At 40.0% G+C, this 14,976-nt stretch overlaps 3 protein-coding genes across 3 annotated transcripts in view; 1 reads left to right on the top strand and 2 right to left on the bottom strand.

Moving 5' to 3' along the window:
- Window positions 1–3,239, top strand: part of LOC140953938 (transient receptor potential cation channel subfamily A member 1-like) — a 28,754-nt gene extending 25,515 nt beyond the window's left edge. Inside the window, exons 27-30 of the mRNA XM_073403318.1 lie at window positions 647–715; window positions 1,337–1,447; window positions 1,711–1,820; window positions 2,529–3,239. Of these exons, the coding sequence (XP_073259419.1) occupies window positions 647–715; window positions 1,337–1,447; window positions 1,711–1,820; window positions 2,529–2,664 (426 nt within the window). The 3' untranslated portion in view covers window positions 2,665–3,239. The remainder of the gene's footprint in view (window positions 1–646; window positions 716–1,336; window positions 1,448–1,710; window positions 1,821–2,528) is intronic.
- A 1,106-nt stretch (window positions 3,240–4,345) lies between these two features.
- LOC140922061 (cartilage matrix protein-like) lies at window positions 4,346–8,896 on the bottom strand. The gene is made up of 3 exons (XM_073372089.1): window positions 8,780–8,896; window positions 6,005–6,343; window positions 4,346–4,646 (listed from the first exon to the last, which is right to left on the bottom strand). The coding sequence occupies exons 1-3, from the start codon at window positions 8,868–8,870 to the stop codon at window positions 4,399–4,401; spliced, it is 678 nt and encodes a 225-aa protein (XP_073228190.1). The 5' UTR covers window positions 8,871–8,896; the 3' UTR covers window positions 4,346–4,398.
- A 2,686-nt stretch (window positions 8,897–11,582) lies between these two features.
- Window positions 11,583–13,493, bottom strand: LOC140921847 (cartilage matrix protein-like). Its single transcript, XM_073371846.1, has 3 exons — window positions 13,205–13,493; window positions 12,575–12,922; window positions 11,583–11,833 (listed from the first exon to the last, which is right to left on the bottom strand). The coding sequence occupies exons 1-3, from the start codon at window positions 13,491–13,493 to the stop codon at window positions 11,583–11,585; spliced, it is 888 nt and encodes a 295-aa protein (XP_073227947.1).
- Window positions 13,494–14,976: the final 1,483 nt, after the last annotated feature.

The raw sequence follows: 14,976 nt of genomic DNA, 5'->3' as shown, positions 1-14,976 counted from the left end.
AGTCTCTAAGGGATTACATTCCATTATGTGAAAAATTGTGAAGGTCCCAGTGGAATAGCCCACTTTCGATATATTAAAAATTCTAACATGACTCGGAGGCTTTGTGGTCTCGTTTCTATATTTGGTTTAGTTTTCTTTGTACTTAAGTCTCTTCTGGGAATTGCGAGACAATGGAGTCGTGAGAAATTTGCAATTTGGACCCTAAAGCCTCGGAGTCATGTTAGAATTTTAAAATATCGGACGTGGGCCACTGTGAACACGTTATAGCTTCTTACATTAATTGCTTTGGTTCGACATGAATCAGTCTTGGGGAAGAAATTTACCTTGAAACAAAGTATTTACGGTCTTCTGGTGCTTTAAATATTGTGGAGATAACTCAAGGAATGACGGTGGAGGAATGAACTTTTTAAGAAAATTGCAAATACAAGAAACGCAAGTTTAAGTTACGTCCTGTTGAAAGGATAGATGAAAATCGAAAATGTCCCATGTTTGTAAAATCATGACAGGATGATACTATGTGTACAAGGTATTCATTTGTTGCTTACTCATTCTTTTATCTTGAAACTGGCCTATTTTTGAGGAAAATGTTTAGGTGAATATGGCGGTAGGAATCTAGTATCCATTATTTTCTTGTTGTTATCAATAGATTGGTTTGGCCGTTGGGGACATAGACAAGATTCAGCAGAAGTCAGTAATGGCTCGTTACGTCATGCAGGTATAATTATACATTTTACTGGTTTGTGACGTCATGGCGGCCTTCTTGGTGGTCAATAAAAAAAGGGTTTTCTCTCTGATAGAAACTTAACTCCATTTTTGATTGTATTGACCGCCAACATCGCCAACTTGTCACGTGTTTCCAAACCAAGAATATGCTAATGATCGAGTTATGATGCTGTTAACGACGACGATCATGTTGACAGCGATGACGATGACGGTGTTGATGATGATGATAATGATGTTGATTATTCTGTTGATGATGATGATGATGATGATGATGATGATGATGATGATTATGATGGTGATGACGGTGATGATGATGATGATACTATGTTGATTATTCTGTTGATGATGATGATGATGATGATGATGATTATCATTATTATTATAATGACCATGTAGAGGTTAAGCAACCAAGTCAACGATCGACGGTAACAAAAACTTTGACAAAAAGTTGGGTCTAGCAAAACGCTGTTGCTATTTGGTGCATTTCTTTGACGTCCACTGCAAGACTACGGCGTAAAATTTCCTAATGCGACGTTTCAGTCGAGGAGGTTAACATACGACGACAAATTGTTGTGTTATTTTTCTTGAGCTCTTTCATCTTATTTTATTTAAGGTTGAGCTGTTGCTGGAGATTGAAGAATCGCTACCTAAGTGGATTTTGAGACGTGTCCAGGTCGATAAACACGAAGAATTCCCAAACAGAAGTTCCAAACTACAGACAAAGGTCAGAAAACTCCATTACAAAATTACGTTTGAAATTTTCGCTACCCTCGTTGCTTCAACACACCCCCATCCGCAAAAAGCGAAATGCTAATCGAAACGGACGGTAAAAAAATCAACTTAGCAAACTTCTGTACTCGGTGGTTAACAAAAGACAACGATTAATCAGGAAAGAGGAAAAAACATGAAATGTTTGTAATGGTGTGCTTTCTGATGCCGATATATATCATAAATTTGTTTGTTCTTTTGTTTGGTTTTTTTGTTTAGATCTACGAGAAATTCATTGGTTTTGGCAAGGCAGAAAGCATGGGAGACGATGATGGCGTCCCTCCAGCGTTAGCACAGATTATTGACAAAGTCTTGGAGCAGGATTCAAAGTACAGCTGAATTATTTTCTCTTTTGCATTAATGAAAATGGGCCTGGTCTCCAAAATACATTTGTTCGGCCCTTCGGGCCTCAGGTTGGTCTAAAAATAAAGCGGGGGGGGGGGACGGGCCCCCGGGCCCCTTCCCTGAATCCACCACTGCCTAGTGTTCCCTAGCCTGCATCGATGCCGGCCCATGCATCGTCTAAACCATTGCTCTATATAGCGTCTTCACATGACTTCACGTCCACCATATTAGGTTCTAAAACAATGAATTGGCGGCCATGTTGGTGTACCAAATCGATCCTGTGGGAGTTTAACCTTATTATGTAAAAATGTTCTTTTGTTTCAATAAATTTGCGTCGATGCTGGAAACGCGACTGAAAACGCTTTATACAGGATCGCCCCATGTAATGGAATCCAAGACAGTCTTGGATTCTGGATTCCATACCGTGGATTTCGGATTCCAGGTAATGGTTTTCAGTCTTTGTCAGTGGAACTTGGATTCTGGATTCCAATCGTTAGTGGGATTCCGGATTCCTTGTACTGTATTCCGAATTCTAAAGCCCAGGATTCCAGATTCAACGTGTAAAATTTTCCAGATTTCGGATTCCACAAGCAAAAATTTTCCGGAATCCGAACATGAGGTGCTAAGTTTTCTCCAGCAGAGGAAGTATCTGTGTTATTCTAAAACGGTTCTATTGTTTGTTTCAAACACAGAATTGATGAGATGCACGAGATGCTGAAGGAGCAGTGTAAGGTAGTCAAGGCAATTGGACAACGTAAAGGCGTGGGAGACGACGGTGGCCCTGGAAACAGAAAAAGCCTCTTTAACTGGTTTCCGAAGAAACAATAGGCGTCTTATGAGAATCCATACGTTTCTGCGAGTTTTCAACCCAATTCCAAGACAGTTATATTTTCCTGTTAAGTTGTTAGTTACAGAAAAATTAGAAAGGTCGGGGGTAAAGTATATACGACGTAAAATTTGATAGACGTGCTCAATCTTGTGTTCCTGCTCACTGTGAAGGGAACAAGAGAGTGAGTATTTCAAGCAACTCCAAAGTACATTGAAATTTGTGTTCACAATCCGATGTTTGTGCTTAAATATGAACGCAACACGAGAAGTAGTGTTTCAAACACTTTCGAAACACCTAGAGGTTGATCGAAAGTTGTATTTACAATCCCATATTTGTGCTCAAATATGAAGGCGACGAGAACTAATGTTTGAAACCATTTCTAAACCCTTTGAAGCGAGTTGAAATAGCAAGACAGCTTCAAAGGTGTTTCAGTATCTGATGCATGGAATACTATTCCAGTTGTTTCATTAATCGATTAACAATTCGTCAATTAAAAAGGTGTATAAAGACAAGAGAGAAGTCTCTCTTTCTTTATAGAGGTTAATAGAATAAAACATTGCTATGTAGAATTTGATCCCGACCACGCTTGTCTAATGCGTTTTTGTTCAAAAACACCTACATTTCGATGCCTTTAGGCCTTCCCTCCACACTACGTTGAGCGTTTTCATCGAAAACGATTCGAATTGAAAACGTTCTTGACGGTGGATCAAAGTGCATATACACGTCGTATTAGTTTGAACGGTCGAAAGCACATAAAAGCACCAAAAATGTCGCAGGCGCGTGTGTTTGAAGCATGCGCATAGAGTTAACCTTACAACACAACCGTTTTCGAAAGTTTTCGTGTGGACAGTCGGAAACGGATGATCAAAACAGTAGTGTGAACACGAATCGATCGATCGAAAAAACGCATTACGGTGTGGACACGGCCTTAGGCAATTTATAAATCACTTTCAAAGTGAGCGAAAGATAAGAGACATGTCTTGTAAATTCTGCCTGCCTGACTTTTATGATAATCATTTCTGCGTGTGTTTATCAGAAACAAAATTAGAAACAATGAAACTGGCAGTAAATCTCTTCTTCACATACGCAGTAGAATAAACTAATATTTCCCCCTGTTTTTCTCCGCCTTTCTTCACCTTTCAAATCTATTTCTCTTCTCTAATCTTTTATCTCTATCGCAACTACACTTAACTTTACTTGGTTATGACATTCTGCTTCTCTGTTCAAACCAGTGTGTAAGAAAGTGTTCATTTCTCATACGACGACCTGTCGTTAAATCGAATCCACGCCACAACAGCAGGAGGTCAGTGCTATCATTATTATTTGAAATAGACTGCTCTGCAAAATACCTTACATTATCAACCATTTATGATAAAACTATGCCATCGCATGTTTTTGAAGTAATATATCAAACATGAGATGCAGTGTTTCATCACCAGATGAAACACCGAGAAGAGAGTTGAAAATACGACGCGCAGCGGAGTATTTTTGACGAACTTCGAGGTGTTTCATCTGGTGATGAAACACTGTGTCGAATGTTTGATATTTCTTCTCAAACAAAATCATTTTTGAAGGAGAAATTAAGGATGCAAATACTAAGCAGTGTTTCATCCGATTTCCAAACACTCATTAAACATTAATTTCCTTTGTATTTTCTTAATGAATTATTAATGAGTTTGAGAACTGCAAATGAACAACTTTAAATATCTATTCCTTAAGCTTTTTTGTGACTATTAACAGACTTGCGTAACAATTGAATCGATTATTTGATTTTCAGCCATAGAATCTGTCAGCCTAAAAAAATGGTGTTTTAGAGGACGACTGGAAATAACTTGTAATTCTTCATCTTTCATGCTGTTTGTGATTCCCACTGCAAACATTTCAATTCCCCTTCTTTTCATTTGACCTACTTTCTCCTTTACCATGTCGGTACCAATGCCGCTCCACCCATCGGTGACAACTACAGTTACTTTTTTAACGCCTGAAATCATAACGTGGGAAAAATATTAGGGAGTCTAAGCCCCCCTGGGGGGGGACTCCGCATATGAAAGGGGTGGGGATGCTCGTCGGAAATTTTGAATTAAACCCCTAAAGGAGACCGATCTGGGCGTGGCCCAAGCTTTTTTTGACCCCTAAAAGAGACCATGTTAAAACACAGACAATATAGATATTTTTATATTTTTTCGCGTGCAACCCTAAACGAGACCTTCCCAGCTAAATATGATGACGTTTTGCCTAGAACACCCTAAGTGAGACCAAAATCCGACATTTATACCCCTAAGCGAGACGACGAGCATTCCCAACCCCTTCATATGCGGAGTTCCCCCCCCCCCCCCCGGGGTGTAAGCAGCGACGTTTTTGAGAGAGGCACTTCAACCGGAAGTGGACTTTTTGCGCACTTGAGCTGTGATTTTGAACAAACGTTTGGTCAAATCGTCTCTATAAGAGTAAAGACACATAGCCATACAAATTTGATAGCGTCAGAGCATATTAAAATAGAAAATAGCTCATTTCCGGTTGAGGAACGTCGCTCAAAAACGTCGCTGATTAAGCTCTAATAATGCAACGTGACCCAGTTGAATGTGAGAGATCAGGGGAGCGGAAGCCGGGGAGAATAGGCGGAGGGTGGGGTACGGGAGGCGGGGGAGGGAAGTCAGGTGAGAGGTAAGAGTTCTAAAAGGGTGGGAAACGGGAGAAATAGGGCCGGGGTTACGCTGTTTAATATTTCGCAACCCAAAAAGGGCAAAAAAAAATGAGATCCCCTCGCCCCGCTCGTTGAGATATTTGATACCAGTTTCACTGAACTGTAAACGCGATTCACATGTACCGAACGGTAAACGCGATTCCGGGACGAGATTTACCAGTTCTAAATTTTGTGAACAGACCAGTTTGTACAAGTCAGTTCCATTTACCGAAAAACAGCCGCGAAGGCCTGAAACTGGTATGAAAAATGGAATACGAATTTCCGTTTGGAACATTCCGTCCGCAAAAAAAAAAAAATTCCGCTGCAATTACCCAGAATGTCGTATAATAATCCAGCTACTTTCCAACCGGATTTTCCGGGACTTTCCAACGAGATTTTCCGGAATCTGTTTGTTCACCATTGTAAACAACCGTGACCGCCGTTTTAGTTTGGTACACCAACATGGTGTACGTGACGTCATGTGAAAAGGCTTCACATTCTAGTTGCCTCTAGCCTCTGTTTCAAAGCGAGGCTAAGAGCGAAACCATTGATATGAAATCTCATGCAAATAAAACTCATTTACACAACAAAGCTTTTGCACTTAGCCTCGTTTTGAAAGTGGGAGTTTTTGGAACTGGGAAAAATAGTTTTCTTACCAGGCCTCCCACTTCTTGCCCCACTCTTCTCTGTAAACACCTCGAAATTTACGGCCTCCAGAGTTTTACCAGTGCCGCTTGAAGATGCTTCGTAGAAAATGTTGTCCAAAGTATTATCCAGTGACTTCTCGTCATTATTATCATTAAACCTGGACGCTATGTTGATGTACTGAGAATAAGCGATAACAGACACTTGAACTTTGTCTTTTGAAATCGTAAACCTCTTTATCAGTCTCTTGGCAAAATCTTTTCCAAGTTTGAAGTTCTCTTCACCAATGCTGGCAGACGCATCCAAGACAATTGCCAAGTCGATCTTTTTCCCACATATTTTTTGTTTTCCTGTTGAAATGCAAAGAATTACATCAAAACACCAGCTCTTTCTTAAGTTTTCTTTCCAGTTTATAGTAGAATTGTTTTCCCTGCGAGCTCGCCTCTCACGCTGACTTCGCGTTACTTCTCCACGAGGATTGCGTGACAAGCCAAAAGAACATCTGCATTAACATCTGCGTTAAACATCTGCGTGGGAGGCTAGCTCCGAGCATGAGCAGTAAGGTTGATGTCTACCGATACCCATAGATTAAATAATCGATACCACAATCTCTACCACAACCAATGTTCTCTTACCCTGAGAGTTAAAGGTCTTTTAAAGCTACTTGCAAACGGACGCAACAACTCCCAACATTGTTGCCCAACAATGTTGGGAGTTGTTCCGTCCGTTTGCACGTAGCTTAAAGTTTGAACGGTTTCAAACTTTGCGCACTGACAACTCTTAACAACATGCAAAAGGGTGTGGAAACGGACGCAACGTGTAACATCCAACAATACTGCGAGTTTTTGGCCAACAATGCGTCCGTTTACAGAGGGCTTCATATACAGTACTCTACCAATAGGCCCCAAAATACTAAAAACAAAACTCTACCAATAGGCCAATTCCGAGTTGCTCAAGCCTTTGTTTCAAAGCGAGACTAAGTGCGAAGCTATCACAAGACAGCTTTTGCATTGGCCTCGTTTTCAAAGCGAGAGTTTTTTGAACTAGAAAATGGCCTATTGAATCATTTCCAGATACAAAAAAAGACCTACCTATTAAATCTATAGGCATATCCGGGTTCCAAAACCTCTCACTTTTAAAACAAGGCTAAGTACAAAACCTTTCTTTGCCCTCTGCTTTCTTGTGAAAATGAGTTTTATTTGCATGAGAATAAGAATCACTTTCTTCTCAATGGCTTTGCAGTAGACTCGTTTTGAGAGAGGGGCTTGGGACGACACTGAAATGGCCTATTTTGAGATAGAAACTTATATGCAATGGTTAGAAGAGCACAGGAAGAGCATTAAGAGAAAGAGAAGCAGATTATTTGTTTTTTTTTTTCTTTTTATTGTAGTGAGTTTTAATCGAAATAAAAAAAATTGAGAAAAAGTATTTTAGGTATTTCGAGAATGGAGTTATATATCGATATAAAATACATCATAACACTGACGGCACTAAGAACCCACGTCCGTTTTTCTTTTTGTTTTTCGAACAACGGAATTCACTTCGCACAAGCATGTTTGGTCGTGAACTTAGTGTATTTGCCGCTGTATCTATATTTCTTTGAATTTTCTTAACTAACGGGCATTTTTTACAGAAATATAAAAGAGATTAGCATATAGGCGTTTCAAGTGATAACCGATACAAGCTCTTGCGTGCCTGGTGGCACTTTCTTGTTCAGATTAATAAAACACCGTGGCAAGTATTCTTTCGGCGACTTCTGACACTTTACTATTTACGGCACCGACAAATCAGCTGACAAATGACAGGTCTGTTATCGAGTTTGAAGCCTTTCAAGTGAAAAACTTCGCTCAACGTTTTCTTTCGTCGTTTTGGAAGGGATTAACCAACACGGGGACCGGGAACAATTTTCAACGTCCATGTTTAATTCTAGAAGAAAAATCGGAAACGGCCAATTATTCCAACAATAAAATCTTTAAGCTTAGGGTGCACTATAAGTGTTCTCACGCACGTTTGTGCCAAGTTTGCGTTGAAGTTAATTCTAACTGGCTTCTAACCGATCAGATATCAGTGTTAAACATCAAGAATCGTTAAAAGCTCATATGTCACATTTTTACCAAGGGCGACCCTAAACCAACATGGCTTCAAGAAACCTAGACAAAATCTTACTTTTTTCTACCGACTTTGTTGATGTCATCATTGCAGCGTCTCAGATTTTAGTAGCAAAAGGATTTGCTAAGAAGTATTTTACTAGACGTGTTCTTAAATCTCCTTTTTTGATTAGGGAGGTTCTCTCGTTACAGGTGTCGCCCCTCCTCACACATTCCCGCGGCCTTACAGGTTTCTTAATCAACTGGTCATAACATGAAATGGCTCCATTTCGAAATTTCGGCAAGGAGGCGCTGCTGATTAGGAATTAAGGACCTCCCATAAATAAAAATGTCAGCAGTGAAAAACTTGGTCTTTTTTAGTTTGCATGCTTTTTCTTTTATATGCAATTTTTCCTGCCATTTATCATCTTTAACGGTTTATTACTTCTGACGATGTACTTGGAACAAACAAAACGTCAAGTTGAAGTCTTTTTTCTTTCCAGAAATGCGTTTATATGTCCTCATGTTTATCACCGCAGTTTGGTTTTTATTACGTCCAAAGTGAGAGAGGTTTTTCAAGCTCTCCGTGGAGAAGGTATCCGGCTCAATGGACCACAAAGCCGTGTGAATAAGATAGGTCTTTGATTACAGGCCTCAATTTTTTTTTAATACAAGTTCTCATTACTCTCATTATCTTACCTTCAGCTCCAAAATTAACAGCCACCACTAATAACGGCAACACCCACCAACAATTCATCTTCACTCGGATCACTTCAGTCCGTATCTTCATCAAATCCAGAGATAGCTGATAAGGTGATACTCGGTAAAGAAATATCAAAAGGTGTCGAATGTTTTCAAAAAACACAGACGTTTCGGGTTTATGAGCGTTCTTCAGTGTGAGAAAAAAAGCAGTGATTTGCTATCGTCAGTTCTTTACTGAGCGAGACTGAGCTGTCCAGTCTCATGCAGTCAACAATTGTACTTCCTGCTTGCCTACGGCGAATATTCTATTCAGTAAGCTGGTATTACCTCTGTCTAAAAACTGTGGGCGATCACAAAACATTTTCAATCGTGAATTATTAATTGAGCCCACAAGTACTGATTAATTGACAAATGTATCGTGATCGATACCAAAAATTTTTGTGAACGTTTTAGACAGCCTCTGTCAAAGGCGAGAACCACTTCACTCGCCGCTCAATGAAGTACCATCCTGGCAAAGCCCAATAAATATAACGCCTCTGTGAAAGGCTAAACCTGCAGCATTTCCACCGCATGTCCAAAACAGTCATTTCAACTGCGTTCATATGACAATGAGATTTGGAACCGTCTTGCGTTTCAGTGATCCAGCCCGAGTTCTATGTCTTTCGTTTAATAAGCTGGGAGGGGTACGCCGCTTTGGTCTATTGACGGTTGTCAGAGATAGGGTAGGTTCTCAGTGAGACACTTCAAGGGCAAAGAATAAACTGTTTATTTCAGTTAACGTCAACCTCCCTGAAAAACGCGGTTGGTATGTGGAATTTTAAGGTTGAATAAAGAAGTACCTTAAACACTGAAAAACCCATCCAGAAAAAAGCAAACCTCAGTGGAAGAAAGAGAGAATGTCAGTTTTATTGAAAGGATAAGACTGTGACACGAAGAAGCGGCGATAGCGGGGATTAGAGATTACCGTGAGCTAAAGCTCGTTATAAAATAGTCCATTTGTACGATGGCGTTATTTTTTTTCTACTACAACCAGAATCTTTTTTTTTTCCTTTCACATTTGAATTTAGTAATTCCAGCGAGGTTTAAATAATAAAAGGCCTCATTTGCACAAGAAAGCAAAACCCTGAAGGATTGTGGTCGTAGTAAAAAAAAAGAGACATCGCACAAATCAATAAAATTGCTAGATTTACCTTTCTATCTGTATATTTCTTTCGTCGTTTTGGAAGTGATTAACCAACACGGGGAGCGGTAACCGAAACAGGGTACGGAGAACGGGGAACGCGAAAATGAAAAATGGGGACAAAACAGAGAATTGGAAATAAAGTTACTGCAAGAGAGAATGATCCTCTCTTGGTTACTGATAGAGCTAGGGTTTTAATAAAATTTTGTTCCCAGTTTTCATTCTCCCGTTCAACGTGCGCTCTCCGTTCCTTGCTCCCTGTTCCTCATTATAGCAACTGTCGTTTTGGAAGGAATTTTTATCAAAACAAAGACGGTTTTCTATGTTCAATCACCAGCGTGAGGGCGCGTCGAATTTTGATTTTTGTCTCGACCTGAGAGAGTTAGGAGAGAGTTTCCGACGATTGAACAGTACCCTGATCGAAAGGTTTTATCGTTGTAAATTTTAAATTGGAAGCAGTTTACCAGTCCTAGAAGCTCTAAACATTATAACTCGAACATGTTTCCCAGCATTAGAACTGTATTGCTAAGGTTATGAAACCATCTACATTTAAAACTTGAGTAACAACATGAACACTGAACTAAATAGCTTTCCGGACTCGATAAGTTAATATCGGGCATTGAAACAAAACTGAATGCAAGGCTGACATTACGGCAAAGGGCTCATTTATTTGAGGCTAATATATCGGCTAACATAACTAGCCTTCCTCAGGGCCAGAGCTACACTGAAGGGGCGGGAAAGGGTTGACTCCAAGGGCTTCTAATGGAGATGGAGGCTCCATTTGATGGGCTCCTGTCGACCCATGTAAGGAAATTCTGGATTCCAGCTACTGGATTCCGGATACCAATCGGTAATGGGATTCCGGATTCTAAATTCCAGCATTCTGGATTCCACGGCAAAAATTTGCCGGATTCCAGGTTCCATAAAGAAAAATTTTGCGAAAATTTTACAAAAAAGTGCAAGCCTACACTCAATTCCCGGGAAGAATGTAGTGAATTCGCAGACCTTCTATTTTAGTATTATATTTTAGAGACCATTCTTAAACGCTTTTAGAGTTCCTCTGTCTATTGCTTTGTATTCCATTCACAGTCTATTTCTATAGCTTTCATACATGCGTCACATCTTTTACACATTTCACCCTACACTTTCTTTGCATACAGCTATTTCGAGAAAGGTTGTGGGAAAAAGTGCACGCGACAATACCGAAAGGTATTGTGGGTGGTTTTGAGTTCGATGTTCTTCAAAGAAATTTGATAGAATGGAACAAGAGGCCGTGGACGTGTGTTTGCGGGAGCTAAAGGAAAGCAACAAAAGAAGTTTTGACAGCTACACAGTCAGGAACAGTGTATTGATCATATCCCATATTACCTTTCGGGATCGTCGCGTGCACATTTTTGCCGGGACAACCTTTCTCGAAACAGCTGTATATATAGCGCGCGCGGAATATTCTCTTATCCCTGATGATGCCGTTGATCGGCGAAAGCTTGGATTTTAGATTTTACCCAGTTTTAAACAGCAGTTTAAGGCCTCACTAGAACAGTTTTATATATTTGAATGCCGGTTTCGCGGCCGATTTCAGAATCTGGATTCCCTTGCATGGAGCAAATATCTGCTGATTCGTTATTTACACAGCTGGTTTGTGATTGACTCAATAATTTTGTTTACATCTTGGGAATCATTTATCCTAAATAAATGATTTTTAACTGGTGCGCTAGATAAAGCTAACAATTCCTCTTCGTTTATCCGGCGTGTTATTCCAATGACAAAAACCTCAATTCCTTGATCTCTCATCATTCTCACTTTGTCCTTCAAAAATTCAACTCCTGTGGTGCTAAATCCGTCCGTAACGATAACAACCACCTTCCTGACATCTGTTCAAGGAAATAACATCATAAAGAAGAGTGTTTTAATTTTTATGTTTCTTTAATGTCAATTTTTTAATTCTAGCCACTACAACCAGTTGCAAAAGTACTTGAGACACTGTACCGTATTTTGGCTTAAATGGCCTGTCCATGATCGTGTGCTCGAGACCCCCCCCCCACCCCTTTTCAAAGTTGCTAGCAATACAAAACCATGCTCAAAATTTCGAGGAACAACTTTGAATGGGGGGGAGGAGGGGGGGTCACTATTTTATCTCACAGACCTAGGCCTGTGACTAGCAGAGATTTGAAGCAAGACAGGTTGTTTTTTCGTGAGAGTGTGTCAACATTTTTGCAACTGGTTGTAGCTGGCTTCGGTAATAATAATATAAGAGGACTAGGAGCGAAAGCCGGATTCAAACGACAGAAATACGAAAAGTAAGGAAATTCTTAAATTGATACATCAAACACGCGAGAGAGTGTTTCATCTGATATCCAAACACCCAGAGCTAATGTATCAAACACAGGATGGAATGTTTCACCTGATATCCAGACGTTAAGAAGTAATATATCAAACACGAGATAAGGTGTTTCGTCTGATATTCAAACACTTGGAAGTAATATATCAGGCACGAGAAGGAGTGGTTCATTACTACATACTCAATATAGCACCAGGTACTATGAATACATGACTATACCACTATATACCATCCATTGCTTAACTACAGTAGTTTTTATAACCAACCTACTTACCACGGTGTCCGATTCTCGCTCCTCCTTTAACCCCAAACAAATCATTGGTGACCATTTTTAAAGCTCTTCCCGTGCTAGTGGAAGATGACTCGTAGAAATGCCTGTCCAACGCCCTCTCCAATTGCGTCTCGTTATAGTAATCATCAAATTTGGGAGCAACGTCAATGTGTTGAGAGTAGGACACGAGCGATATTAAAACCTCGTCTTTGGAAATTTCAAATTGCCTCAACAGTGTTCTGGTTAAGTCCTTGGCAAGTTTGAAATTCTCTTCACCGATGCTCGCAGAAGCGTCCAGAACGATAGCCAAGTCAATCTTCTTGGCGCATTTGTGTCGTGTTGCTGTGAAACGTTACATTTATGTTATGAGTAAGGAGACCAAAACGTCATCAAAGTCTGTAGGAGTCTTGTAGGTTTTGCTGTCTGATTTGTTTTGTAGGTTTTTGTGGGACTTAAAAGATATTCCAAATTCGCGCCAAAATTGTTCTAAAAATAGAATGGTTTGTAAAACGCTGTGACACGAGTATCGATAACTAGTAATTATCATGGTTAAAAGCCTTGAAAAAGTGCACTAAAAAAACTCTTTCAAAACGCCACCTAATTTCATTTAATAGGTTGTTAATCAAATGATACACATCTTAGTGCGTTTATGTGTGTTAACTCCTTTTTCTACTCCGCTGGAGATGTTAGTTCCCAAGGCCTTCTTCGCAAGCTGTACATGACTGTCTTTGCTCGCTGCACTTGGGTAAACTGCCTGGGTGAACGGCATGGCTGTGCCGGACTGCGCATGCGGTAGGTTCTTACTATGGGAATTCAAGGGTTTCTCGGATGGCGAATAGCCTCTCTTTTTCTTTAGGTTTGCAGTGAGGAGAGACTGCTCGTAGTCTACCGGTTTCTGTGTGGTGAGTGCTAGTCGATGCATATTGATTCTTTCTGGTGTCAAGGAAAACTTTGCTAGAGTTTTTAAGGCTTTGGCTTAAGTTGGTTATCTTACCTTCAGCCACCGCCAAAAACAAAAAGGACCAGTAAAATTCCATTTTCATCGATATCGTCCCCACGGATTGCTATCGTTTGTGACCTGCCGATGTTCATTGAAGAAACCATCTGTTTTATGATTTTTCCAAGAAGGAATGAATAAAGAGCCTTACGTTTTGGTGCTTTAAGGGAGACGATAAGAAACTTAATATCAGTGGTTTAAGCTACAATCTTGGACAAAACGTGTTAAGAATTTTGCACTTTTTTATTTACAGGAAGCCTATCCCGCGGATTTAGTATCGCTGTGACCCCTTTCCCACCCCACCCTGGTTAATGTTATTCATCCGGAGGCAGAAATGATTCAGCCGGAGTTCAACATTTTTAAATTGTCTTCTTGGGGGAAGTGGTGGGGGGGGGGGGAGGGTATTTTTGATTGATGCCAGTGTTTTAACGAAATGATCCGAAATTAACTAGACATGCAACATCCATTTTATTGACATTTCAGTTTTGTCCAAAATTGTAGGACCAAAACACTCAAAGAAGAGAATGAGACCATTCTCTTAAGGTTGCGTTCGATTGGGAAATCCGGATTTAGACGCGAAATCCAAAAATGGATTTCACCTCGATCCGCGGAGAAATCCGTCCTCGGGATGGATTTCAATTACGAAATCCAAATCCGGATTTCATGGATTTGCGAAAAAGGATTTGCAAAACTATCCTAATGAACAGCGGTCTTCTTTTTGCCGAATTATGCGTGAGCGTGAAGACCGCTGTTCTTAAGGACAGTTTTTCAAATCCTTTTTCGTATTTACCGATCGAACGGTAAAAAGGAAATCCAAAAACAGATATTTCAGCCTTGAAATCCGTTTTCGGATTTCGCGTTCAATTTCAAATCCGAAATCAGGATTTTAAAATCTTAGTCCAGATTTCCCAATCGATTCAACGACGCGAAGGCAACGGGAACGGAAAAAAAACAATAGGTTTAATGAGCAAAACAGTAACTTTGCACGTGCAGCACACTTTTTTGTAATTTCCTGGCCGATATTTGCACGACCTCAAAAATTGCCTAATTTCACGTTTTACCGAGAACGTAAACAAGCAACGACGAAATTTTATCTCTCTTTCTGAACTTGGATATCGCCCCTTGGAATTCAACTTCAGGAGGGTTCGCCAACATTTTACAAAGTAAGTGGGTAGGAATAATCGCTATAAAGACTGAAAGAACGCATTCTCGTTTCCGTCGCGGTTGTTGAATCGTAAGGTCCCTCCGATATTACAGATGACTTCCCTCATTCTGGAGAACTCAAAGAAGTTTTATCAGTGCTATCGGGGAAAATTATCAGTTTCTTCTTCCTTAAGTTAAGGATTTAAAGATTGCGTTGGTATACAAATTTACCATTTTAGTAGCACTGTAAAGGAATAGATAGGAA

The sequence above is a fragment of the Porites lutea genome, chromosome 12, assembly GCF_958299795.1.
Source record: "Porites lutea chromosome 12, jaPorLute2.1, whole genome shotgun sequence".
In the NCBI taxonomy this organism is placed as follows: domain Eukaryota; kingdom Metazoa; phylum Cnidaria; class Anthozoa; order Scleractinia; family Poritidae; genus Porites; species Porites lutea.
Note: the sequence above shows the minus strand (reverse complement) of the source record. Positions and strands in the feature narration are given on the sequence as shown.

Coding starts and splice junctions, on each gene's coding strand:
- LOC140922061 (XM_073372089.1), bottom strand. CDS start 8,870: ATGAAGATACGGACTGAAGTGATCCGAGTGAAGATGAATTGTTGGTGG. Junction 6,344..8,779: donor TGTTAATTTTGGAGCTGAAG/GTAAGATAATGA, acceptor GCATTTCAACAG/GAAAACAAAAAATATGTGGG. Junction 4,647..6,004: donor GGCAAGAAGTGGGAGGCCTG/GTAAGAAAACTA, acceptor TTATGATTTCAG/GCGTTAAAAAAGTAACTGTA.
- LOC140921847 (XM_073371846.1), bottom strand. CDS start 13,493: ATGCATCGACTAGCACTCACCACACAGAAACCGGTAGACTACGAGCAG. Junction 12,923..13,204: donor ACATAAACGCACTAAGATGT/GTATCATTTGAT, acceptor CATAAATGTAAC/GTTTCACAGCAACACGACAC. Junction 11,834..12,574: donor AGCGAGAATCGGACACCGTG/GTAAGTAGGTTG, acceptor TTCCTTGAACAG/ATGTCAGGAAGGTGGTTGTT.